The 27,360-nt window shown below is 47.1% G+C and overlaps 2 protein-coding genes across 12 annotated transcripts in view; one reads left to right on the top strand and one right to left on the bottom strand.

The window, feature by feature from the left end:
* Nucleotides 1-9,068: 9,068 nt before the first annotated feature.
* On the bottom strand, nt 9,069-14,990 carry PCED1A (PC-esterase domain containing 1A). Of its 3 annotated transcripts, none has more exons than XM_009216469.4 (8): nt 14,620-14,990; nt 13,550-13,694; nt 12,948-13,027; nt 12,600-12,838; nt 12,350-12,500; nt 11,986-12,232; nt 9,794-10,069; nt 9,069-9,464 (listed from the first exon to the last, which is right to left on the bottom strand). In XM_009216469.4, the coding sequence occupies exons 2-8, from the start codon at nt 13,671-13,673 to the stop codon at nt 9,217-9,219; spliced, it is 1,365 nt and encodes a 454-aa protein (XP_009214733.3). In that variant the 5' UTR covers nt 13,674-13,694; nt 14,620-14,990; the 3' UTR covers nt 9,069-9,216. The 3 variants fall into 3 exon arrangements, with proteins under 3 accessions (XP_009214733.3, XP_003905038.3, XP_009214734.3); XM_003904989.4 differs by lacking the exon at nt 14,620-14,990 and adding an exon at nt 13,964-14,440; XM_009216470.3 differs by lacking the exon at nt 14,620-14,990 and adding an exon at nt 13,964-14,075 and having other exon boundaries at nt 11,986-12,106.
* The window catches only part of VPS16 (VPS16 core subunit of CORVET and HOPS complexes), a 29,451-nt gene continuing 16,538 nt past the window's right edge, over nt 14,448-27,360 (top strand). For all 9 annotated transcript variants that reach the window (XR_004179030.1, XR_004179029.1, XR_002515180.2 and 6 more), the window contains exon 1: nt 14,448-14,581. Coding sequence is in view for 3 of the 9 variants with exons in the window: in XM_021921187.2 (XP_021776879.1) it covers nt 14,529-14,581 (53 nt within the window). In the remaining 6 variants the exon portion in view is untranslated. The remainder of the gene's footprint in view (nt 14,582-27,360) is intronic.

The raw sequence follows: 27,360 nt of genomic DNA, 5'->3' as shown, positions 1-27,360 counted from the left end.
TGTCCACCTAATTTGTTTGGAGTTTATGCTCTCCAAGGTCTCATTAGACATGATATTTGCATTTCTGTTTCTCATTTTCACTTTTGCTTGGGTGATTTCTTAGAGGAAGAGGAAATACTATATCATCTTCAAACTGCACAACCCCTTTTCTTTTAAAAACCAGGAATGCAAGTTTGGTTTAACATCCAAAAAACAACTAATATAATTCACCAAATTATCAAAAAAAAAAAAAAAAAAAAAAAAAAAAGGCCATATGATCATTTCCATAACTGCAGAAAAGGCATTTGATAAAATACAACATCTATTCTTGATAAAAGCTCTCAGCAAACTAGGAATAAAAGGAAATATTCTCAACTTGATAGAAGGCATCCATGAAAGAGTTGTAGCTAGTATCATGGTAGTAGTATCAGCTACTTCATGGTGGAAAAACTGAATGCTTTCCACCTAAGATCAGAAACAAGAATGTCCACTCTCACTACTTCTATTCAATGATTGTACTAAATGACCCAGCCACTGCAATAACACAAGACATGTAAATAAAAGGCACACAGATTGGAAAGCAGTAAGTAAAACTGTCTTTATTGGTAGACAAAAGAATCATCTATGTAGAAAATCCAAAGAAATCTATAAAAAAGTTACTAGAACGAAGTGAATTTGACAAGGTAGTTAACACGTGTACACAGTCATGGTTGTGATACAAGGTCAATATACAAAAATCAATTGTATTTTCTGCACTTGCAATGAACAATCAGAATAGAAAACATTTTAAAATGACTACTTCCAAGAATAGAAAAATATGAAGCACTTAGGGGTAAATCTGACAAAAGATGTGAAAGACCTGTACACTGAAAACTACAAAATACTGCTGAGAAAAATTAAAGACCTAAATAAGTGGAGAGATATACTTTGTGCATGGGGTCAGATATGAGTCAGACATATTGTTAAGATGTCAATTTTCCCCAATTCATCCATATATTCAATACAATCACAATCAACACTCCAGCAGCATTTTTATAGGAATTAACAAGCTGATTTTAAAACTCATATGGAAATGTAAAGGACCTAGAAGAGCCAAAATAACTTTGATAAAGAACAAAGTTGAGGCCCGGCATGGTGGCTCAAGCCTGTAATCCTAGCACTTTGGGAGGCTGAGGCGGGCACATCACCTTGGAGGAGGTCAGGAGTTCAAGTTCAGTCTGGCCAACATGGTGAAACCCCATCTCTACTAAAAATACAAAAATTAGCCAGGTGTACTGGCGCGTGCCTGTAATCCCAGCTACTCTGGAGGCTGAGGCAGGAGAATCGCTTGAATCCGGGAGGCGGAGGTTGCAGTTAGCTGAGATCGCACCACTGCACTCCAGCCTGAGAGATAAGAGCGAAATTCTGTCTGTCTCAAAAAAAAAAAAAAAAAAAAGGACCAAGTTGAAGGACTAACACTTCCCAATGTCAAGATTTCATAAAGCTACAGTCAAAAGAGTGTGGTATTGGTATAAAGAGAGAGAGACAGACCAGTAGAACAGAGTAGAGTCCAGAATTAGATCCACACATATATGAACAAGTAAGTCTCAATGCAAGTGCAAAGGTAATAGTCTTCAACCAATGGTGCTGAACCATTGTATATTCATATAAAAATGAATTTCAATTTATACCTCATACCATAAACAAAATAAAACTCAAAACATAAACAAAAATAAACTCATATTTGATCATAGACCTAAATGTAAAACCAAAAACTATAAACTTTCTAAGAGAAAACAGAAAACAAATAGTAGTAACCTTGGATTAGGCAAAGATTTCTTAGATATGACACCAAAAGCACAATCCAAAATCCGAAAGAAAAATTTGATTAACTGTACTTTATCAAAATTAAAAACTTCTGTTCTTGAAAAGACATTGTTAAGAAAAAAAGAACCCAAGCCACAGACTGGAAGAAAGTATTTTCAGATCATATCTGATAAAATACTTGTATCCAGAATAAAGAACTCTCAAAGTCCAATATGTAAAAAGGGGGATAGAGGGAAAGAGAGAGAAAAATGTGAAAAAATACTTAACAGAAGAAGATATATAGATGAAAAATAAGCACATGAAAAGATGTTCAACATCACTGGTCATTAGAAAAATGTGAACTAAAACCATAATGGGGATACCACTACCCATCTATTGGAACGGCTAATATTAAAAAGACTGATCATACCAAGTGCTGGCAAGGATGTGGAGGAATTGCAACTCTCATACATTGTTGGTGGGAATGTAAAATTGTAGAATCACTTTGAAAAATTGTTTGGCAGTTTCTTAAAATGTTAAATATATACCTACCATATAGCCACCTCGTTCTTAGGTAAAAATGAAAACATATGTCCATACAAAGACTTGTATATAAATGTTCATGGCAGCTTTACTTATAATAGTTAAAAGCTGAAAATAACTCAAATGTCCATCAATAGGTGAATGGATAAATGTTGATATATCCATACAACTGAATACTATTCAGCTATAAAAAGGAATAAATTGTTGATACAACATGGATGAATTTCCAGTTGTTCCATTAATCCCATTCATTAGGATGAGTGAAAGATGCCAGATGAAAAAAAAGAGTACCCATAAGTAGGAGTTGAACAATGAGAACACATGGACATAGGGAGGGAGGGGAACAACACACACCAGGGCCAGTAGGTGGTGGGTGGTGAGGGGAAGGACAGCATTAGGACAAATAGCTAATGCATGTGGGGCTCAAAACCTAGATGACCGATTGACAGGTACAGCAAACCACCATGGCATACGGATACCTATGTAACAAGCCTGTATGTTCTGCAATTGTATCCTGGAACTTAAAGTAAAATTTTAAAAATAATAATAATAAAGAAAGAAAGAAGTACCTATTGAAAGTTTCCATCCATATAAAATTCTAGAAAATACAACCTGATCTATAGTAACAGAAAGCAATAAGTACCCATGATAGCTTGGGAACAGGAGCAGGGGGATGTGAGGAAGCTATGGGGAGGAATGACGGAGGAATTATAAAGAGGTAGAAGAATAAATTTCATTATCTTAATTGTGATGATTTCATAGATGTGTGTGTATATATATATATCAACTTGTATGTGAAGTCTATTGCATGTCAATCCCACTTCAGTAAAGAAGGTTTTTGTTTTGTTTTTTAGAGACAGGGTCTCATTTTGTCACCCAGGCTGGAGTGCAGTAGTGGAATCATGGGTCACCACAGCCTCAAACTTCTGGGCCCAAGTGATCCTCCTGTCTCAGCCTCCCATGTAGCTGGGACTACAGGTATCCACCACTACACCCAGATAATTTATTTTTTATTTTTTGTAGAGTCGAAGGTGGGAGAGGGTGTCACTTTGTTGCCCAGACTGGTCTTGAACTTCTGCCTTCAAGTGATCCTCCCACCTCAGCCTTCCAAAGCGCTGAGTTTACAGGTGTCAGCCACCACACCTGGCCAAGCAGGTTTTGTTTTGTATTTTTGAGAGGAATCTTGCTTTGTCACCCGGGCTGGAGTGCAGTGGTGCCATCTCGGTTCACTGCAAGCTCTGCCTCCCGGATTCACGCCATTCTTCTGCCTCAGCCTCCCGAGTAGCTGGGACTACAGGTGCCTGCCACCACGCCCGGCTAACTTTTTGTATTTTTAGTAGAGATGGGGTTTCACCGTGTTACCCAGGATGGTCTCAGTCTCTTGATCCCGTGATCCGCCCGCCTTAGCCTCCCGAAGTGCTGGGATTACAGGCGTAAGCCATCGTGCGTGGACCAACCAAGTTTTTTTTTTTTTAAAAAACAATAGGCTCATTTCCTTGCAATCAGAGTTTATCTTTCACTGATGTACCTGTTTAGATGTACTTCAATACTGTACTGAACACACAACCTAGGCAGGAAACTGGGTAATGCAACAGAAGGCAAGTTATCTACTTTTGCTGGGAAACTTCCGTTTATATTGTTGTTATGATTATTATTACAGATGGGGTTTCGCTCTTGTTGCCCAGACGAGTGCAGGGGCGTGCTCTTGGCTCACTGCAGCCTCTGTCACCTGGGCTCAAGCAATTCTCCTGCCTCAGCCTCCCAAGTAGCTGGGATTACAGGCGTGTGCCACCGCGCCCGTTTTTTTTTTTTTTTTGAGATGGAGTCTTGCTCTGTTGCCCAGGCTGGGATACAGTGGCGCGATCTCGGCTCACTGCAACCTCCACCTCCCAGGTTCAAGCAATTCTGCTTCAGCCTCTCGAGTAGCTAGGATTACAGGCACGCACCACCATGCCCAGCTAATTTTTTTTGTTGTTCTTGTTTTTTTTTTTTTTTTTTTTTTTTGAGACGGAGTTTTGCTCTTGTTGCCCAGGCTGGAGTGCAGTGCAGTGGCGTGGTCTCAGCTCACACTGCAACCTCTGCCTCCTGGGCTCATGTGATTCTCCTACCTCAGCCTCCCAAGTAGCTGGGATTACAGGCATGCACCACCACACTTGGCTTTTTTTTTTTTTTTGAGACGGAGTTTCGCTCTTGTTGCCCAGGCTCTTGTAGTGGTGTGATATTGGCTCACCGCAACCTCTGCCTCCTGGCTGAAGAGATTCTTCTACCTCAGCCTCCCAAGTAGTGTGGGATTACAGGTATTCTCCATCACGCCTGGCTAATTTTTGTATTTTTAGCAGAGACAGGGTTTCACCATGTTGGTCAGGCTGGTCTTGAACTCCTGACCTCATGTGATTCACCCGCCTCAGCCTCCCAAAGGGTTGAGGTTACAGGCGTGAGCCACAGCGCCTGGCTGAAGTTTTACTTTTCTTAAAGAGAATTTTTTTTTTTTCCTGGAAAATAAGTGCTGACATCACAACTGAAGTGCTCATGCATCTTTTACTCCTTTCAGGAATATCTTGGTATGGCAAATGAATGGATACAGAGTCCATTCTTTAAAACCAATTCCATGAATGACAGGAAGTCAATGTAAGATCGTCTTATTAAATGATCTGTCAATGGTCAAATATGAATGGTATTTGAGACAATGAAGTTTGAGTTCTCTCTTGCTTAACTAGCAAATAGTGGGCCTACATACCGGGGCAACTTAAGATTTCCATTATTTTCACATCTCAGAAAAAAAAAAAGGAAAAAAAGGGAAATGATTTAAATGTTAAGTGATAACTCATATAAGGCTATTTATATAAGTTTCTTGCTTCCTAGTCGGGACTGAATAAAATCTACAATCGAGGAGTCAAATTTTTAAGTGTTTTGTACCATATGCTTATATGACAACAAACTGAGCAACATTTATTCTATTCTTTTTTTTCCTTTTGAGATGGAATCTCACTCTGTCATCCAGGCTGGAGTGCAGTGGCGCGATCTCAGCTCACTGTGAGCTCCACCTCCCGGGTTCATGCCATTCTCCTGCCTTAGCCTCCCGAATAGCTGGGACTACAGGTGCCCACCACCACACCCAGCTAGTTTTTTGTATTTTTAATAGAGACAGGGTTTCACATATTAGCCAGGATAGTCTTGAACTCCTGACCTTGCGATCTGCCCGCCTCAGCCTCCCAAAGTACTGGGATTACAGGCGTGAGCCACTGCACCTGGCCTCTTTATTCTATTCTTTTTTTTTTTTTTGAGACGGAGTCTCGCTCTGTCACCCAGTGGCCAGATCTCAGCTCACTGCAAGCTCCGCCTCCCGGGTTTACGCCATTCTCCTGCCTCAGCCTCCCAAGTAGCTGGGACTACAGGCGCCCGCCACCACGCCCGGCTAATTTTTTGTATTTTTAGTAGAGACGGGGTTTCACGGTGTTAGCCCGGATGGTCTTGATCTCCTGACCTCGTGATCCGCCCGTCTCGGCCTCCCAAAGTGCTGGGATTACAGGCTTGAGCCACCGCGCCCGGCCTATTCTATTCTTATGATAAATTTCAAGTTTAAAGAGATTAAGCTATTTCCACAAATGTTAAAGGAATGTAAGAAAGTTTTAAGGACAAAGGTGTTGGGACATTGCAGTTGGGACATGGCACCGTGGGCCATGCCAGCCACATAGCAAAATGGGGTGGAAACTAAAAATATGGAGGTAAGGCTAAGCATGGTGGCTCACACCTATAATCCTAGCACTTCGGGAGGCTGAGGCAGGCACATCACTTAAGCCCAGGAGTTTGTGACCAGCCTGGGCAACATGATGAAACCCCATCTCTACCAATCAATCAATCATTCAATCAATAAGCTGGGCATGGTGGTGTGTGCCTGTAGTCCCAACTATTTGGGAGGCTAAGGTGGGAGGATCACTTGAGCCTGGGAGGCAGACGTTGCAGTGAGCTGTGATGGCACCACTGCATTCCAGCCTGGACAACAGATACCTTGTCTGTCTGTCTCTGTCTCTGTCTGTCTCTGTGTGTGTGTGTGTGTGTGTGTGTGTTCATATGTATGTATGGCAGTAGAATGAAGGGGATATTGAGCACATTTGAAGATTCTCCAGTTTTCTTAGCGTGAAAGCTCCAGATCTGGGATAGGGTTTGAAGCAAGTGAAAAAGCCTTGGCTAGGCTCAGTAGGGAAGGTAACAGGATTCCTGGAGAACAGGACGGGAAACAACAGAGATCTCACTGAGGCTGTGTCACTCAAATTACTTTTTCCTGAAAATCAATCCAGGTGTAGTTTTCTCCAGCAATACCAGGAAGCCCCAGAATCAGAGGTACAAAGGTGTCTGAAGAGAGAAAAGGATTTTGAGAAGGAAGGGCAGAGTGACAAGGGATTGGGCAAACTGGATACAGCTGAAGAGGGCTGCTCCAAGGATGGGTTTTTGTTAAAGAAAAAAATCAATTTGGGGGCTGAGCACAGTGGCTCACATCTGTTGTCTCAGTACTTTGGGAAGCCAAGGTGGCAGGATTGCTTGAGGTAAGGAGTTCAAGGCCAGTCTGGGCAACATAGCAAGACTTTGTTTTCATATTAAAAAAAAAAGTGAAAAAATAAATTAAAAAAATCAAATGTTGCAAATAATGATTAAAACTCTTATCTAACAAGAAGCTTTCTTTCATTTTGGTATGTACCTTCTCCTTTCTGTTTATACCAGAGAAAGCTGAATTTAAAAGTTTCAGGAAGTGTGCCAATACTTTTGTACACTGTCTCATTTGGTTCCTCTAAAGGGTTTTTTTTTTTTTTTTTTTTTTTTTTTTGAGACGGAGTCTCGCTCTGTCGCCCAGGCTGGAGTGCAGTGGCCAGATCTCAGCTCACTGCAAGCTCCGCCTCCCGGGTTTACGCCATTCTCCTGCCTCAGCCTCCCAAGTAGCTGGGACTACAGGCGCCCGCCACCTCGCCCGGCTAGTTTTTTGTATTTTTTTAGTAGAGACGGGGTTTCACCGGGTTAGCCAGGATGGTCTCGATCTCCTGACTTCGTGATCCGTCCGTCTCGGCCTCCCAAAGTGCTGGGATTACAGGCTTGAGCCACCGCGCCCGGCCACTAAAGGGTTTTATTAAGTCATATTGTCTGCGGAGTTTCCAGCACCAGTGTGTTGATTCATTAGTTTCCCTCCATTTGCATTTAGTCTAGTAGATGGCTAGCAAGGATCAACACTTTTCTGGTCTGCTATTTCTATCTCCTTTTGTGTGAGATGTTATGTCCTTTAACAAGGTAACATTTCATTAATAAGTATGGAAAGTTAACGCAAGAATTCTGCATCCTTCTCTTTTTTTGAGACTGAGTTTCACTTGTCGCCCAGGCTGGAGTACAGCCCCACGATCTCCGCTCACTGCAAGCTCTGCCTCCCGGGTTCACGCCATTCTCCTGCCTCAGCCTCCAGAGCAGCTGGGACTATAAGCGCCCGCCACCACGCCCAGCTATCTTTTTGTGTTTTTAGTAGAGATGGGGTTTCACCGCGTTAGCCAGGATGGTCTCGATCTGACCTTGTGATCCGCCCATCTCAGCCTAACAAAGTGCTGGGATTATAGGCGTGGGCCACTGTGCCCGGCCACATCCTTCTCTTCTATCCATTCCACTTCAAAATTATTTATGGGGTCTTCATGTTACCTTATATTTCTGCCCTCACATCACTTATCAGTCCACTGCCATGCTCCATCCCTCACACTAGCCCACATTTTAGCTCACACTCTACTACTGACATTCTCTGTAGGGTCATGAACCTAGGATCAAGACTACCTGTTAAAGCTGAAATCCTGTACCTCCCTGGTTTTAACTTCTGCATAGAACTTAAAATAGCCTCTCTACACCACCCCACCCCGGCACCCACCTTGGATTTTGTCTCCCTCGGCTCCTTTTCTGTCTTACCACCAGAACCAAAGAAGTTGGTCTGTGTTCTCTTTCCTTCCATTGCATATCTCATCAACCAAGTTAGAAGTTTCAAATAGAGGCCAGGCGCGGTGGCTCACGCCTGTAATCCCAGCACTTTGGGAGACTGAGGTGGGCGGATCACGAGGTCAAGAGATGGAGCTCATCCTGGCCAACACTGTGAAATCCCCTCTACTAAAAATACAAAAACTAGCTGGGCATGGTGGTGTGTACCTGTAGTCACAGCTACTTGGGAGGCTGAGGCAGGAGAATTGCTTGAACCCAGGAGGTAGAGGTTGCAGTGAGCTGAGATCACCCCACTAAACTCCAGCCTGAGCAAGACTCCATCTCAAAAAAAAAAAAAAAAAAAAAACCAGAAGTTTCGAATACGTCTCCCACTTGGGTTTGGGAGTTTCTGGTTTAATTCCAACCACTTACTGTGTGTCCATATGTACCAAGAATTATGCAAGATAAGGTTATGCGTTTTCGTATCTTTAGGGGTAGATTAATAACGAATATACACGCGAATGCATGAGACCGGGAGGTACAGGTAAGAACTAGCCAGATCCAAAATTCCATACAAAATATTGACAATTTCCATTCAGCCCTTGATTTTTCCCCAATCTCAAAGAGGTGCTGACAATAGGGGACCCCTCCAGGATCTCTGTTAAATACACATGTTCTGGTGAGGGTAGAAATCAGTGAGACAGGAAGGCACATTCAATGATTTCTAAATAGTGTGGGGTCAAAGGCCCCATGTCGGACAAAGCCCAGATGCAACCTCCCCCACTCTTAAGATCATGGTTTGGGATATCCACTTCACACAGGAATTTGTCACTCTGTTCTTCCATGCCTTTATTGGTGACAGCAATGGACAAGAACAATACCAGGCATAGCAGACACCCTAGCCCAGTACCTGAGGTGCCAGGCAGGCCCTGCAGGGCCATTGGCACATCCAGTCCCAGCCCAAGATCCAGTCTACCCAGGCCATGTCCCCGAATGGGCAGGAGGCCGTCTGTCCAGTTTGTATGTGTGGATCAGTCTCTCTGAGTGTCTGAGCCGCTGCCTGCAGGACCCTCCCATTCTCCGCACATGGTAGGGGCTGTTAGGAACATAGCGTGGCATCCCCCGATGGACCACTGGGCCCCAGTGCTGACCATGGGGATTAGGGCCAGGGATTGGAGGTGGCAGAGGGCCAGGCACAAAGTTCACTCCAGGGCCACATCCTACAAAAAAACCAGTCATTATAAGAGCTGGCTTCTGGCCAGAGTAAGTGCAGCTCTGCCTTCAAGCAACTCTTGTCCTCCAGGTGAGCTTCTGTGTTTCCCTATCTACAAAAAAGGGATAGCCCTTCCCCTATCTTCAGACGGTGAAATAGTGACAACCAGTGAGCTGATTAATGAGCCTACAGATGATGTTTCAGACTCAGGGACTGCTGTGACCAAACCCAGTATTAGAGGCACAAGGAGCTACCCAACTCCTCTCAGCTCACCTAGGCATAAGAGGCTGGGTAGGGGGAGGTACAAGAGGGTAGGGGAGCTGCAGAGGCACCTACCTAAGTGGGGTGGCATCGAGAAGTCCTCCACTGGATTAAAGTTGAAGAATTCATGGGGTGGGAAGGGCTGGCCTGGGAAAAAAGGGGTATCCTGGGGCAGGGGTGGGAAGAGGGGAGGTGGCGAGGGCTGAGGAAGTGGGTAGGGAAAAGGCATGGGAGGGGGCAAAGGAGAGGGTGGGGGTGGGAGCAAGGCCAGGTGCTCCCCGAAGTCTGGGGTCTGCCTATGGCTTCCCTGGAATGGATGATTCATCTCTGCCCAGTCCTCAATCCACGGGTCTAGGAATGGGATGGTTGTTTTAGGTAGGCTTGGGAGCCAGGATGCCCTGAACTCTGGCCGTCCACACTTCTAACGCTCTATTCCTTCCTCTTGGAGAGCAGAGCCACCAGGCTGCAGCACCCTTGCCCTCTACCCAGTTTTCCTCATTCCCTCTCATTTCAGGCCGAGCCCAAGGTGTGTTCCTTTTCTCTTACCTCTCAGACCTACCTTTGTTCTGACCTCACACTTTCCTCCAGAGCCTTCTTTGTTTGCCCAGGTCCTGTATCTAACTTTTTCCTCTCCCACCTCCTCCCCATAGACCAGTAAATAAGCCAAACATAAAGATCCTGTTATTCCCTTCACCAACAACTTCCCTTTACCATCCAAACTTCCAAAAGGAATGTTTTGCCCAATTTTCATTTCCTCCTCAATTGCTCACCCCCTTTTAATCCAAATCCATGCTCTCAACACTTTTCCTACTAAATGTAACCACTTGCTAACAAATTCCCTTCTTCTCAACAGTCATGTGACATCGCCAGTAGCCTCAGTCCTTCCTAAAAGTGCCCCTGCCCTCATCTCCTTTTGTTTCCGCCACAGCCCCTTTCCTGCCAATCCAAAGTGTGAGCATCGTTCTGTCTCCCTCACAGTTCCCATTGTGCCCTCAGTTTTAATCTCTCTGCTGGGTACCAATGACTGCAAACCTACTCTGTATTTCCAACGTACCTCAAATAAATCTGCTGTGACCAAACTTACCGACTCATCCTCCCACCCCAAATCAACTCTCCCTTTTCATGGCCCTAACTTCTATAGCTCCAAATTGGATTTCAAAGGCCTAAGCCATCAAAACTAGCCTTACAACCTTCAGAGCATCCCGTCATTTGCTGGGGATTAATTATTACATCTAAACAAGAAAATTGGGATGTTTAACTAAAATCTGAATTCACTTCCCTGATGCTCCAACTCCTGGCTACCAAGTGCTACAGGTCTGTTCTACGATATTCTTGGATTCTTTGCACCCCCACATCCTCTTGTGCTGCTACAATCGGCCTTCTAACATGACTCGTGCCTCCCATTCAACAAATACAATTCTGTTGATACTGTGTACAGGGAAATTGTGCTAGACACTGGGGCTGAAAGGGGTGAGTTGTCAACAAGGGCAGCAGGAAACTTGCCCTTTAAGGACATGATGCAGAGGAGAAGCAGCCATGGAGACAATCAGCCACGGTGCCCCCTTTGTGTGCATGCAGGGACTGGGACGTTGACATGGAAACCGAGGTTCTGCAGCAGAGTGCTACAGTTGAGATATGATGGGGAGCAGTGCCTCAAAACAAGGAGGAGTGGGGCCCTCAGAAGCCTCCACCAATGACCCAGAGATGGGGACAGAGGAGAGCTACACCAAGTTGCACCAGTCACACTGGGACTCTAAGGCCGAACTAAGAAGCCTATGGAACACTGCCCATTGAGCCCGAGTCCATAAGGCTGGCCTTCCCGATGCAACACACCTGTTCCACACCCTGCCAGCTGACTGCACCCCCACCCCCCAAGCTGTGGGCTTCCTTGCTTCTGTCACACTGCCTGGATGGCCCTTCCTCCCTGTCTTTCCACTCCTCACACCCATGCCCCTTTTCTTTCCTGTTAATCTGTTGGGTAGGACTCTTGCAACATGCTGCCTTGTGTGGTCAATACTTGTATAAGCTCCTTCTAACATACAGAAAGGACTACACAGCCAGACTGCAGAAAACTGGAACTTGGACAAGAATATTGTTCCGGTGATCTAACCCTCCTCAGGGGTTGAGGAAGGTGCATGCAAAAGACACAGGGGTCCTTCAAGGGACCTCTACTTCCCTTGAGTGGCTCTGTCCCAGTCTGGTTCTGAGCCCTGTCCTCTGAGGGCCCCGGTGCATCACTACCCCCCCCCACTTATGGTAGGGCTCACCAGGGGGATAGTCACGCTTGGGCAGCTCCACGCCCCAGGCGTCAGCCACATGGGTCAGAAGCAGGTGTGAGAGGTGGCGGTGCGCATGCTGGTCCCAGTGGACACCATCCCGATGACGGTGCTGTACCGCATGCCGAAAATGAAAGTGGAGATCTAGGACATCAAAGCAGTGGTCCCCAGCCAGCGTAGCACTGTAGAAGTTCCCTTCAACCACATCCCGCCGCAGGGAGCCTGCCAGGGGCTGGAGCTGAGTGAGAAAGTGCACCCTCTAAGAGCCACAGAATGAAGCAGGGTTGGAAAGCAGGGTGTCCTATCTACCAGCCTGCTGTCCCATCTCTTGTCCTGATGGGCCTCAGTCACTTGCCTCTGGCAGGAGGAAACCCCCAGTGATACGCTCCCCGAGGGGCATCGCCATGTTCCACACCAGCAGGCAGGAGTCTGGCAATACTTGGTCCATGCGCACAAACACCCGCTCCAGGTTCTTGCGGTAGCTCTCCATTGAGCAGCGACCATATCTGTTGGGTAACACACAGGGTGGGCAAGAGCACAGGGGTGGACCGCCTCTGAGCCATACTTTCATCCCCAACTGGTATTTCCCTTTCCCTTGCCCCAACCTGGAGAGATCCCAGAGGCAGGAGTTGATGATCACCAGGTCCGGAGCAGGTCCATATGTCAGCTCTTCCAGAACATCCTCAAGGTACTCGGAGTAAACACGAGTGAGGAAGTAGAAGCGCACAAGGTGGTGGCCAGAGCCCGAGCAGAACTGGCGGACCTCACGGTACTGTGTCCCGTTGTGTAGCTCGCCCAGCTGGCCCCCAGCCACCAGCTGGTCCTGTTCAAAGCTCAGCTCCCCCTACCCACCCCCCCCACCCTACTGGTCAGACCCATGCCAGGGAGGAGAACCCTGCCAGGCCAGGGTCTGTGCCCACCCACCACTGACATGGCCACCAAGCTTCCCTCACCTTGGCTTTCAGCTGGGCAGCTGTGAGCAGTGAGTCTTTCTGGAGCAAGAGCACCAGGTCCTTGTACACAGCCCGCTGAACTGGGAGGAGACAGAGATCCCAAGGCTGAGGCAAACCTCAGCCTGCCCCAGCTCCTTCCAAGTCCAGGATCCCATTTTCCCAGGGCTGAGCTGCCCAACACCAGCTCCGTGGAGTGTTGACTTAGACGCAGGAGAAAAGATGAGGTTAAAAAGTCCTGGCATTGGCTCTGTTCGCTGTGCCTCCCGGCCAGCAGTATACAGTGACCCAAGATCACCTGGCAGAAATTAAGTCGGCCAAGTCACCCTGGAGACACACTACACAATGCAACGCTTTAATGACGGAAAGTATGGGGGGCTGTCAGGGCGAGAAATACTGAGCAAGGATGGGCTAAAAAGTGCACAGGTTATTACACCTTTCAGAACACCTGTGGAAGATGTGTGGGACATAAAAAGAGAAAACCTACTGGATGAGAACAGACCAGAGGACAGACAGGAGATGTGAGATGGAGACAAATGGTCCAGACACACTGAACAGGCTGCAAGGTGTGGGACTGGAAGCGTCACCCTAGAAGAGGCACTCACTGGAGTCCCCCAAGATGACCACGAACTTGTTGTGTAGCAGCTGCTGGACTTCCGAGGCCTGGAAGTGGACCATGTCGCTTCGCAAAGGGCGGCGCGGTTCCTCGCTCGACAGACAGAAGACCATGCCGCCACCAACAACGACAGGCTGCAGGGAGAGGCCACATGATGGTGGGGACTCAGGGCAGGTCGGCCTCAGGGCTAGCCCCTCTGGGGCTGCTCAATGCTAAAGGGAGGAGGTGACGGCGGCAGAGCCATGGTGGCGCCAGCCTTGATCACACTTGGTACCAGAGGCAGAGGGTCGTCCAGCCAGCAGGCCTCCAGGGCACTGCAGAGCTTCCCGCGCGGCGCCGCCCTGAGCCTCGCCACGTGCCCGCCGCCGTCCCGCGCATGCGCGCGCCCTCTCGCGCCAATTACCAAGTCCCGGGGCTCCGCGGTGTTCACCCGCGACCCGGGTAGGCCTGCACACCGCGCGCCTGGCCCGCAGCGGGCTCCTGGCCAAGCCTCATGTTCCCGCTCCCCGGTCGGCCAGTCGGTTCTGCAAAGCTCCCGCTCCGCAGAGACCGTGGGTCCGGGTTAGCCGTCGGTGCGCAGCCCAGCACCCAGCGCTCTCCATGCGAGCGTCGCGGTGGCCCCGACGGCGCCTCAGGCCTCAGCGCCTCGGGCTGCGACGCTCACAGCTTCCACTTCCGTTCACCCATGCCCCGCCCTGAGCGACCCCCAGTGCTCGAAGGGAAAGCAAGGCGATGGAGGTGGCCGCCACAGGGTGCAGGAGCCAGGGCTGGGCCCACTTGGCGGGCGCGAAGCCCAGTTACGGGCGGGGGTCGCGGCGGCGGCGGCCAAGTGAGGTTGCCCACAGTGGTGATGGCCGCGGCGGCGGCCTCGCCACGTGACCCGGACGGGCGGAAGCGGAAGTGCCGGCCTGGAGCCCGCTCTAGGTGGGTATCCCCTCGGCGCTTCCCAGCTGCCGTTTGCACCAGCCATGGACTGCTACACGGCGAACTGGAACCCACTCGGGGACTCTGCTTTTTACCGGTGAGCTGCCCCGTCCTCCCGCCCACGGCCTGGCTTACCCCGCTCGCCCGCAGGCTGGAGTCTCCCGGCGGCGCTCGCCCCCGTCACTACTGGCGCTGGGGTCTGCCCGCGCCGGCTCTCCCCGAGCGTATGCCACTTAGCGCACAGCCGCCTTTGGGCAGGGAGCCGGGCCTTCCCCTGCTCCAGAAAAGGACACTGAGGCAAGCACAGTGGTCACTCGAAGCCCAGGTCTGTTAGCCTCCGGAAAGATGCTCAGATCTCGTTGAGGGAGGCAGTTCGCGGGTGACAGCGAGTGCCCAGTCTCCTGCCGGAAAGTGCTGCTGAAGTCAGACCACAGGGGCGCTCCGAGGGGGGCGGGATCGCACGGCGGGCGGGGTAACAGTGCTGACCAAGACTGGGAAAAGGGGGCGAGTCGTCCATGAATCCCGGAACAGCGGAAGTGAGAACCCCTGGCTTAGGGCAGCCCTCCCATGGGAGTTGTAGAGTCCTAAACCACGGATCTTTCTAAAGTGTAAACTCGTTACGTCGCTACCCAGATTAGGATTTTCCCATAGCTTCCCTAATTAGGAAAAACTATGAACTTCTCGTGGAACATGTATCTATAAGGCCGCCCCTGTTTGTCTGTCCACCGTCATCTACCGCTCTCCTACCCAAACCTTGCGTTCCAGCTGCGCAGAATTACAAGGCCCCAACCAGTCTGCAGTTTTTGTGGACCCTGCCATTTCTCTCTTTATCTCACTGAAGAATTTTGCGCATCCTTCATGACTTAGTTCAAGGGTTCTTTTTGGAACTGTGCCTAATTCTCCCCCAATAGAATCCTGTGGGCCTCACTGGGCTCAGTGCTAGGGTCTGTTAGGTATGGCCTATTTGTATGTTTAGGCGACATTTGTATAGGTTTCTTCTGCTAAACCAGGCTCCTTCAGGGCTGAAAACTTTTTTTTTTTTTTTTTAAACAGTCTTGCTCTGTCGCCCAGGCCGGAGTGCAGTGGCACTCGACCCACTGCAACCTCCGCCTCCCGCGTGGCTGAGACTACAGGCTCCCGCCACCACACCTGGCTAATTTTTGTATTTTTTGGTAGAGCTGGGATTTCACCATGGTGGCCAGGCTGGTTTTGAACTTCTGACCTTAAGCAATCTATCCACCTCGGCCTCCCAGAGTACTGGGATTATAGGCATGAGCCACTGAGCCGGGCCAAAAGCATGTTTCTTGCCTCTCTGTATCACCAGTGCATATTTAGAACAGTGCTTGCTATGTAATAATTGCCCATTAAAGTTTTTAAAAAATATTTTATTGGGCCGAGCTTTGTGGCATGTGCCTATAATCCCAGCTACTGGAGAGGCTGAGGCAGGAGAACCACTGGAGCCCAAAAGTTTGAGGGTGTAGGGACCAGTGATAGCACCTGTGAATAGCCACTGCACTCCAGCCTGGCCAACATAGCATACTCCCTCTGAAAAATTAAAAATGTTATTTTAGGCTGGGCGCAGTGGCTCATGCCTGTAATCCCAGCACTTTGGGAGGCCGAGGTGGGGGAATCACCAGAGGTCAGGAGTTTGAGACCAGCCTAACCAACATGGTGAAACCCTATCTCTACAAAAATTAGCCGGACATGATGGCAGGTGCTTGTAATCCCGGGTACTTGGGAGGCTGAGGCAGGAGAATCGCTTGAACCTGGGAGGCAGAGGTTGCAGGGAGCCGAGATCGCGCCGTTGAATTCCAGTCCAGGCAACAGAGCGAGACACTGTCTCAAAAAATATACATATATATATTTATTGATTGCAAGTAAAGATCACAAAGACATCCATGGGAGTCTTAAATAGAAGACATTTGTTTGTGCTAATGAAACTATATACCATTCTCATTGACATATTAAAACTTTTAAATGTAATTTTTGGTACCTAATGTGATATACTTCCTAGATAGACAAATGCCCTGTGGCAGTTTTTACAGACCTGTTGCATTTGTTGTTTATTTGTAATTCTCTCTTATAAATATGCCTGTGCCATTGGCCGAGCGCAGTGGCTCACACCTGTAATCCCAGCACTTTGGGAGACTGAGGCAGGCGGATCACGAGGTCAAGAGTTCGAGATCAGCCTGGCCAACATGATGAAACCCCATCTCTACTAGAAGTACAAAAATTTGCCGGGCATGGTGGCGTGCACGTGTAGTCCCAGCTACTCAGGAAGCTGAGGCAGGAGAATTGCTTGAACCTGGGAGGTGGAGGTTGCAGTGAGCCAAGATCACACCACTGTAATGTTGCCTGGGCAACAGAGCAATACTCCGTCTCAGGGGGAAAAAAAAAAAAAAGAAATATGCCTGTGCAATATGAAAAAATTGCAAAAACTTTGTTAAAAATCCATAAAATCAGTAGGAAATTATTTCAACTTGTTTCTGTGGAGAAGGGATATCAGCTGACAAAGTTAGCCATATCGTTTAGTATTTACACACCAGCTAGTTAATACAACATTCGCTTTTAAAATATCAACTTTACTTGTATTATTTTGAAGATACCTGTTGCCTACCCGGGCTTATTAAATCAAAGAGTACTGCAGACAGTGACCTCATTATCACAGAGCTCTTATTTATCAGATGTAGTCTTTGCTTTGTTGACATGTTAATAAGGTTTTAAAATAAAGTATGTGTTCGGTGCATGCCACAGACACAACCTGAATGATTAACCTACTCTTACCTGCGCTGTACTGCCAGAAAGGATTAGGGGTCTAAGGCTTACTGGGGAGGATATTTATGTTTTAAGTTGCTAACAGCTGTTGAGCCTTTCTTATGTACTAAACATTATGCTAAGTAATTTATGTGTTTTAACTTACTTAAGCCTTACAATCCCATGAAGTAGATACCGTCTTACTGATGAGGAAGCCGAGGCACAGAGAGGCCAGGTTATACAACTAGTGACCAGGTTACACAGCTATTGACTAGTGGAGTCAGGCTTTGAACCCGAAGAGGTTCTAGACCCCTGTTAAAAAATACGGTTTTGGGGGTGGGGAGGTTAACAGAAAAATATAAGGGCATGTTTTGCCTCTTCCACCAGAGTGGAAATGCTTTAAGAGCAAGTACTTAGTTTTGTTCATAAGTGTGCATAGCTTTATGCATAGGTAGGACTCGATACATGTCTGAGTCAGTGAATGAATGATAAACAGGTGGCAGACATTGCATTTCAAGTCCTATCTGCCTGACAGGATTCTTGTGCATTGGAAGTAATATTCTGGAGAACTCACTCAATTTGGGAAGGCATGGAGGAGAAACGGTGACCAGTTCTTATGGGACTCCAGAAGTCAAGCCATTTTTTTAATCCTAAAAATGCAACTTGGGCTAATTAATTAATTTGTCCCGACCGTTTGGCAGGCTGAGCCAGTATAATAAAACAGATGTAGAAGGATTCTGCCTGCCTTCATAGAGCTTACAGCCAGCAGGCGAGACAGTTGATAATCACTCAGTATTTGTTTGATCATAATCACTGTAAAGAGAGGTATAGGAGCAAATAACCTAAGAGAACATGCCACAGACTCGGGGAGTCAAAGGTAGAGAAGATACTCTAAAAGAAGTAATAATACCCTATCCAGGGAATGAGTAGATTTAGGTGCAGGAAGTGGGATGGAGGTGGAGAAGAGCATATACACAAAAGTCTTGAGGCAGGAATGACTGAGGCATACACAGTGACCTAAAGAGAGCCAGTGTGGCTGGAGTGCTGTAGGCAACAAGAACAGGACATGGATGAAGTTGATGCCCGTCATGTAGGGGTCACACCCTGCAGGGACATGTAGACCACCATTATCTGAAGAATGATGGGAAGCCTCAATTAAAGGATCTTAACAAAAGATTGATGTAATTGGATTTGCAAGAGGTGTGTGTGTGTGTGTGTATGTGTGTGTGTGTATGTGTGTGTGTGTGTGTGTGTTAAGTTCCTTTTGTAGGCAATAGTGGGGAAAAGTTGGAAGGAACAAGCAAAATGGAAACAAGGGAGATGGTTAGGAGCCTGATGGAACAGACCAGGAAGAAGTTGAGGATGGCCAGTACTAGGGGTGGTGATGGTGGAGGTGGAGAGAAGGGGCCGATCTCAGAGATTTAAGAGGTAAAGTGGAAGGAATTCGTAATGATTGCACTTGGTGGGGAGGAAGGAGAGCAAGGAATCAAGGATGACTTGGATTTAGGGCTTAAATAAAATCATGAGAAAGGAAGAGTGAGTTTGGCAGGGAAGAAGGTGAGCTGGTTCTAAATACATTGAGTTTCAGATACTAAGAAGCATCTTATGGTAAAAGAAAGGAGACTTAAGATACATTATATACTCCTGAAATTATTTTTAGAAGGGAGGGCAACTATTTAAGTAGTTACATTTTTGTTTCTTTTTTTTTTTTGATATATAAACTGAACTTTTTTTCAAAAAAATCAGCAGTGTGTAGTAGCACGCACATGTAATCCCAGCTACTTGGGAGGCTGAAAAAAAATGAACATTTTTTAAAAATGTGGTTAAATATACATGATGTAAAATTTACTATCTTAACCATTTTTGAGTGTACCCTTTAGTAGTGTTAAGTTTATTCACGTTGTTGTGCAACCAGTCTCCAGAACATTTTCATCTTGCAAAACTGAAATTCTATACCCTCAAACAACCTCCCATGTCTTCCTCCCTCCAGCCCATGGCAACCACCATTCTATTTTCTGTCTCGGAATTTGACTACTCTAGACTCCTTATGTAAGTGGAGTCATACAGAACTTATCTTCCTGTGACTGCTTTATTTCACTTAGCATAATATTTTCAAGGTTTATCCATGTTATAGCACGTGTCAGAATTTTCTTTCTTTTTGAGGCTGAATAACATTCCATTGTATGCATATACCACATTTTGCTTATCCATTTCATCTTTCCATGGACACTTGGGTTGCTGGTAGCCCTTGGCTACTTGTGAATAATCTGCTATGAATGTGGGTCTACAAATATCTCTTAAATATTTTCTGTACTCCACTTTTTTTTCTTTTTTTTTGAGATGGAGTCTTGCTCTGTCGCCCAGGCTGGAGTGCAATGTGCGATCTCGGCTCACTGCAACATCTGCCTCCCGGGTTCAAGTGATTCTCCTGCCTCAGCCTCCTGAGTAACTGGGGTTACAGGTGCCCACCACTGCGCCTGGCTAATTTTTGTATTTTTAATAGAAGTGGGGTTTCACTATGTTGACCAGGCTGGTTTCGAACTCCTGACCTCAGGTGATCTGCCTGCCTCTGCCTCCCAAAGTGCTGGGATTATAGGCATAAGCCACTGTGCCCGGCCTCTGTACTCCGCTTTTAATTATTTTGGGTATATATCCAGAAGTGGAATTGCTGGATCATATGGTAATTCTGTGTTTATTTTTTTCCATAGCAGCTGATGTACCACCATTTTACATTCCCAGCAACAATTCCCAAGAGTTCTTTAGTAGTATATGTTCTTGAGACAGGCTGGAAATGGGGGATTGCAGGAGTGACAGTGAACTCTCTTTAGGGCCTGGGATTTGGGAATTACTGGATTATACCCCAAGGCAACCAGATTATACCTAACATGCATCTTCCTCCTTAATGGTCTGATATCTTAGCTTGGACAGGCTGGAGATCATCTATTTTCACTCAAGGGTCTTCTCTCACTCCAGTAGACCATGCTTATCCAGCAGTTCAGCCGCCCTGCCACAGGAATTCCCTCACTATTTCCAGCAGGGGACTGGAATTGAGGCTACCAGTACCTAACTAAATCATTAGGTTTAACGATTTCCTGGTATTCTATTCCAAGGTCCATTTACTACTGCTGAGATTTCCACTTCTGGGACCCAGGAGTGGAAGAGAAAGATGGGACTGGCCTTCCTCACTAAGGGTGTGGCCTCTCCTCACAGAGTCCTTACCCTTAGGCTTTTCTGAGAAGCTGCCCTTCACTCTGCCCATCCATACCCTGTGCTACCCTCCAGGCACAGTTTGAGTCACCTCACTGTCCTCTAGAAGCCCACTTTGCCTGTAAGGCTTCAGGAGGTGGTCCATACATTATTGCCCTTCACTCCCTGACCTTTACTTTTGTACCCCTTTAGGGGGTCCATTGTGCCTCCTTCCCACCTGGTCTGTGTCGCTGCCGACATCCTTGACCAACTGCATTGCTCCCTGATTACTGTTTTAGCCCACAGCCTCCTAGGCATCCCAGCTCCTGCCACCTTCCAGGGTGACTTAAGTGACCACCTGGCTTCATGGTTCTATGACCTCTACTCAAGTGATTTTATCCATCTCACCTACCCCCTCCGTGGATCCCACCCCACCCTTGTGCTCATCTAGAACTGCTCTACCTCTGAAATGCTAAATTCAAACTGCCCCCTTTTTTTTTTCTCTCTCTCTCTTTTTTTTTTTTTTTTTGAGACGGACTCTTGCTCTGTCGCCAGGCTGGAGTGCAGTGGCGTGATCTTGGCTCACTGCAGCCTCCGCATCCTGGATTCAAGCAAATCTCCTGCCTCAGCCTCCTGAGTAGCTGGGATTACAGGCATGTGCCACCACACCCGGCTTACTTTTGTATTTTTAGTAGAGATGGGGTTTCACCATGTTGGCGAGGATGGTCTCTATCTCCTGACCTTGTGATCCGCGTGTCTTGGCCTCCCAAAGTGCTGAGATTTACAGGTGTGAGCCACTGTGCCCGGCCCCGCCCCCTCTCTTACCATAAGCTCCTGTCTGCACCGATACTCTAATACCTCCCCATGATATACCCATCCTTCGACCTCCTCAGGATCCTCATTCATGGAGCCCTCTGTTCTCTTGCTGTCTACATGCAGAACACCCTTCTGTAGATGTTTCCCTCTCTGCCCCCCTTAGAGTGTAGCCACAGTCAGTTGCTTTGGTTTTCTTCTTGCCCTTTTCCTAACAACCTTGATCCTTTGTCCTTTGGTTACACCTGTATGGTGCAGAACCACCTTCCATTGCACCAGCCTCTCACCACCTCTGTACATGTACCCAGGCTGGTGAGCACTGCCATGAGGTTAACACAGCAGGCAGATTGGGACTGCTATACATCCACAGGCACCAACCCCAACTGGGGTCCGACAGCCCTATTACATAGAGTCAGCCTGCATTCACTCACCACAAGGGCTCTACTTTTATTTATTTTTTATTTTTAATTTTAATTTTTTAGAGATACAGTCTCACTCTGTCACTCAGGCTGGAGTGCAGTGGTGCAGTCTTGGTCCACTGGAGCCTCAACCTCTTGGGCTCAGGTGATCCACGCACCTCAGCTTCTCAAAGTGCTGGGATTACAAGTGTGAGCCACGACTGTCGGAAGCAACATTTTTGTAAGGTTGTTATCAGGTGTAATAGTGAGCGGAGTCACTCCCACTTCCACCTCTTGAATCTGGGCCCCAAATGGAGGAGATAACACCATATAATCATCTCTGATTAAAAGCATAGGCTGCACCCTATAAGAAAGAACTCCACCCCTTTAAGGACATTGTCTTGCAATTGGTGCTATAACCAAATTGTCAGTAAATTTAGGTCAGCCACTTGTGAGTGATGGGGTATAGGGTAAGGCCAATTGATCCCATGGCTGTGAGCCCACTGCTACCTTTCTTTGCTATGAAATGAGGTCCTTGATTAGCTGCAGTGCTTTGCAGAATGCCACAATGCTGGATAGAGCATTCTGTAAATCTACAGATGGTGGGTGCTGGAAAACACATTACAGGCAGGAAAGGCAAATCCACATTCAGAATATGTATCTGTTCCAGTGGGGGTAAGTCGTTGCCCTCTCTGAAATAGAAGAGACCCAATATAATCAACTTATAGGCTGGTTCCTCCGGGAATGGTGCCATATTGGGGTCATGTATTGTCTTTGCTATTGGCAGTGTTACTTGGATTGGGAGGCTTCTAAGACAGCTACCCCAAGTTAGGTTAGCAGGGCTTTGAAGGAAAAGCTAGTCTCCTTGTAGACAGGAAGGCTTCCCTCTGGTAAGGGAAGCTCAGAATGACCTGGGAGTCCAAAATTGTCAGTTTCATGTGGATCTAACCAGATATCCCTCTTCCAAGTTTTAGGATCTCATTGTTTCCTATCAGTACCCTAATTTTCACATGAGAAATGGTGTGTTGGGGTGAATTCAACTGTTATAATTCAACAACTCACACAAATTTGTGTTTGATTTTCAGCAATAGCAGCTACGTAGATACAAGAAATAAGATTCTTTTTTTTTTTTTTTTTTTGAGACAGAGTTTTGCTCTTGTTGCCCAGGCTAGAGTGCAGTGGCACGATTTTGTCTCACTGCAACCTCCACCTCCTGGGTTCAAGCATTCTCTTGTGTCAGCCTACTGAGTAGCTGGGATTACAGGCACCCGCCACCGTGCCCAGCTAATTTTGTATTTTTAGTAGAGACGGGGTTTCGCCATGTTGGTCGGGCTGGTCTTGAACTCCTAACCTCAGGTGATCTGCCCGCCTCTGCCTCCCAAAATGCTGGGATTACAGATGTGAGCTACTGCACCCGGCTGAAATAAGATTTTTTTGGCGGGGCTGTTAGAGAAGCCTTCTGCTTCTCGGAACATGACTCAAGCTAATGTTAACAGACCTGAGATCACTCTCTTTGTAAATGTTCAAGTGCACTCAAAATAATCCATCCCATGCCACCATCTATAAAGGCACCATTACTGCCACACTGGCAAATATAGAAGTCACTCCCACAGCACATGTTTCAGTTACTGTTTCACCACAGTAAACTGCAGGCTTGATGAATTGTGATGCAGGTGCATACAATGGGTTACAGCATCAGTTTTCCATTGACAAAGAGCTCAGCACCAAGCCAGTTCCCAAATCCTATCTTTAAGGGGTCTATCTTCTGGGACTATTCCCGCTCTACCACATCTGTGCCAGTCTGGGTCCAGTCAGAAGACTTGATGTGCGAAGTTTAATACAAAGAATTATTGGCCTGATGCGGTGGCTCACTCCTGTAATCCCAACACTTTGGGATACCAATGCTGGCGGGTCAGCTGAGGTCATGAGACCAGCCTGGCCAACATGGTGAAACCCCATCTCTACTAAAAATACAAAAAATTAGCCAGGTGTGGTGGCGGGAGCCTGTAATCCCAGCTACTTGGGAGGATGAGGCAGGAAAATTCCTTGAACCTTGGAGGCAGAGGTTGCAGTGACCCCCGATCACGCCACTGCACTCCAGCCTGGGCAACAAGAGCAAAACTCTGTCTCAAAAAAAACAAAACAAAAAGGCTGGGTGCAGTGGCTCATGCCTGTAATCCCAGCACTTTGGGAGGCTGAGGCGAGCGGATCATGAGGTCGAGAAATTGAGACCATCCTGGCCAACATGGTGAGACTCCATCTCTACTAAAAATATGAAAATTATCTAGGTGTGGTGGTGCACACCTGTAGTCCCAGCTACTTGGGAGGCTGAGGCAGGAGAATCGCTTGAACCTGGGAGGCAGAGGTTTCAGTGAGCCGAGATTGTGCCACTGCACTCTAGCCTGGCGACAGAGCGAGACGCCATCTCCGAAGAAAAGAAAAATAAATTATTTAACTGTGATAAAGGAGTATATGATATGGCTGTACACGGTGGCTCATGCCTGTAATCCCAATACTTTGGGAGGCTGTAGCAGGCAGATCACACAAGTCCAGGAGTTTGAGACCAGCCTGGGCAACATGGTGAAACTCCATCTCTAAAAAATTAGCTGGGCATGGTGGTGCACACCTATAGTCCCTAGCTACTCAGGAGGCTGAGGTGGGAGAGTCACCTGAGCCCTGGGAGGTCATGGCTACAGCGAGCTGATCACACCACTGCTCTGTAGCCAGGGGATAGAGTAAGACTGTCTCAAAAAAAAAAAAAAGAAAAAAAGAGTATGAGATATAAGAAAATTTTATGATAGCCTAGGGCCAAGGAAGAGTACCCAAGGAATGACGAACTTGGAAGAGGGAGCCTGTCTTCAGGCTAGGGTTCAGACCTCACTGGAAAAATACAGTTGCAGCCCACTGGATGGCAGAGAAGTTGGTTTGCCCAGGTTAGAGCTGGTCTATAATATCAGACAAGCAAGAAGCCACCCTCTGGGGCCACAAGGGATATGAAGACGTAGGCAAGCTGCAACTCTTAGCCTGGAGTGTTGGGTGTACAGTGTGAATGGGAGTGCTGGTGCAGGCAGGAGGCCTGCAACACACAGTGTCAATATGGCAAGCCAGGCCAGGCGCAGTGGCTCATGCCTGTAATCCCAGTACTTTGGAAGGCAGAGGCGGGCAGATCACCTGAGGTTGGGGGTTCAAGATCAGCCTGACCAACATGGAGAAACCCCATCTCTACTAAAAATACCAGTTTGAGACCAGCCTGTCCAAAGTGGTGAAACCCCATCTCTACTAAAACTACAAAATTAGCTGGGCATGGTGGCGCATGCCTGTAATCCCAGCTACTTGGGAGGCTGAGGCAGGAGAATTGCTTGAATCCAGGAGGCAGAGGTTGCAGTGAGCTGGTATTGCACCATTGCACTCCAGCCTGGGGGACAAGAGCGAAACTCCATCTCACAAAACAAAACAAAACAGTCCAGGCTTGGTGGCTCACGCCTGTAATCCCAGCCCTTTGGGAAGCTGAGGCGGGCAGATCACAAGGTCAGGAAATCGAGACCATCCTGGCTAACATGGTGAAACCTCGTCTCTACTAAAAATACAAAAAAAATTAGCCGGGCGTGGTGGCAGGTGCCTGTAGTCCCAGCTGCTCAGGAGGCTGAGGCAGGAGAATGACGTGAACCCGGGAGGTGGAGCTTGCAGGAGCCGAGATCGCGCCAGTGCACCCCAGCCTGGGCGACAGAGTGAGAATCCATCTAAAAATATATGTGTGTGTGTGTATATGGCAAGCCACGGCCAGTGGCTGGGCATCCAGGTGTGCAGAGGATGTTGGTCGAAACACTAGTGTACAGGCAGGATGCAACCAGTGGCCAGACATCTCTGTATAGAGAGAAAGTGGGGACCTGGTGTGGGCAGGAAGCCTGGAGTGCAGCGTCTGTCGAGAGAGCTTGAGAAGGTGATCTGGAAAGGGCTGCGTTGTTGCTGAGGGACCATGCTTTGCGGATGCGTGGCTGGGGCAGAGCAGTTCTAGATGTTCTCACACCCTGACTGCTGGCTGACGGCCACCACTGGAAGCACGGGAGGGCCCCTTCCTAGTGCAGTGTCCTTCCAGCGCCCTCTGCTGAGAAAGCTTAACATGCTCACTATAAAATAGGAGAAATGCTTAAAGGAATGCTGACCATTACCACAGAACATGTGTTACAGGGTGAATTTGGGGGTGAGAATGCGTTGATAACTGGCATGCTAGATTTGTATGAGTATCTATTTTCCTATCAGATGTTTTTTCACCCAATGGTTTTAGTTATAGAATGTCAAAAGAAATGCACATGGGTTGTAAATTCGAATAATGCCAAAGTATATACAGACATACTTTGGAGATATTACAGGTTTAGTTCCAGACCACAGCAATAAAATGAATATTGCAAAATATGTCACATGAATTTTTTTGGTTTCCCAGTCCATATGAAGTTTTATGTTTACAGTATGCATCTAAACAAATGTACATAACTTAAAAATACTTTATTGCTAAAATATGCTAGTGATAATCAGAGTCTTAAGCAATGTGTTATATTTTTGCTGGTGGAGGGTCTTGCCTCAATGGTGATGGCTACTAACTAATCTGAGTTGTGGTTGCTGAAGGTTAGGGTGGCTATCATAATTTCTTAAAACAACAATGAAGTTGCCACATCAGTGGGCTCTTCCTTTCATGAAAGATTTCTCAGTAGCATGCAATGCTGTCTGATAGCATTTTATCCACAGTAGAACTTTCAAAATTGGAGTTAATCCTTTCAAACCACGCCACTGCTTTATTAACTAAGTATGTGTAATACTTTGAATCCTTTGTTGTCATTTCAACAATGTTCTCACTAGTAGATACCATCTCGAGAAACCACTTTCAGCTGGGCATGGTAGCTCATACCTATAGTCCTAGCACTTTGGGAGGCCAAGGTGGGCAGAGCACTTGAGGCCAGGAGTTCAAAACCAGCCTGGCCAAAATGGTGAAACCCTGTCTCTACTAAAAATACAAAAATTAGCTGGGTGTGGTGGTGGGTGCCTGTCATCCCAGCAACAGGAGGCCTAGGCAGGAGAATTGCTTGAACCTGGGAGACAGAGGTTGCAGTGAGCCAAGATCATGCCACTGCACTCCAGCCTGGGTGACAGAGCAAGACTCTGTCTCAAAACAAACAAACAAACAACAACAACAAACTTTCTTTGCTCATCCATAAGAAGCAAATCCTTATTTGTTCAAGTGCTGAGATTGAAGCATTTCAGTCACATCTTCAGGCTCCACTTCTAATTCTGATTCTCTTGCTATTTCCACCACATCTGCAGAGACTTCTTCTACTGAAGTCTTGAACCCCTCAAAGTCATCCGTGAGGATTGGAATGAACTTCTTCCAAACTCCTGTTAATGTTGATATTTTGACGTCCTCTCATGAATCATAAGTGTTGGTTTTTTTTTTTTTTTAGACGAAGTCTCATTCTGTCGCCCAGGCTGGAGTGCAGTAGCATGATCTCGGCTCACCACCTCCTGGGTTCAAGTGATTCTCCTGAGTAGTTGGGATTACAGGCACCCGCCACCACACCTGGCTAATTTATATATTTTTAGTAGAGACAAGATTTCACCGTGTTGACCAGGCTGGTCTTGAACTCCTGACCTCAGGCGATCTGCCTGCCTCAGCCTCCCAAAATGCTGGGATTACAGGCATGAGCCACCATGCCCAGCCATGAATCATAAGTGT

Source organism: Papio anubis, chromosome 16, assembly GCF_008728515.1.
Source record: "Papio anubis isolate 15944 chromosome 16, Panubis1.0, whole genome shotgun sequence".
NCBI classification, from domain to species: domain Eukaryota; kingdom Metazoa; phylum Chordata; class Mammalia; order Primates; family Cercopithecidae; genus Papio; species Papio anubis.
The sequence above is the reverse complement of the archived record's forward strand: the minus strand, read 5'-3'. Positions and strand labels throughout refer to the sequence as shown.

Excerpts from the sequence above, each read along its gene's own strand:
- PCED1A (XM_009216469.4), bottom strand. The coding sequence starts at position 13,673 with ATGGTCTTCTGTCTGTCGAGCGAGGAACCGCGCCGCCCTTTGCGAAGC. Across the intron at positions 12,233-12,349 it reads GGGGTTTCCTCCTGCCAGAG|CTCCAGCCCCTGGCAGGCTC; the intron begins GCAAGTGACTGA and ends TTTCTCACTCAG. Across the intron at positions 9,465-9,793 it reads CTCGATGCCACCCCACTTAG|GATGTGGCCCTGGAGTGAAC; the intron begins GTAGGTGCCTCT and ends GTTTTTTTGTAG.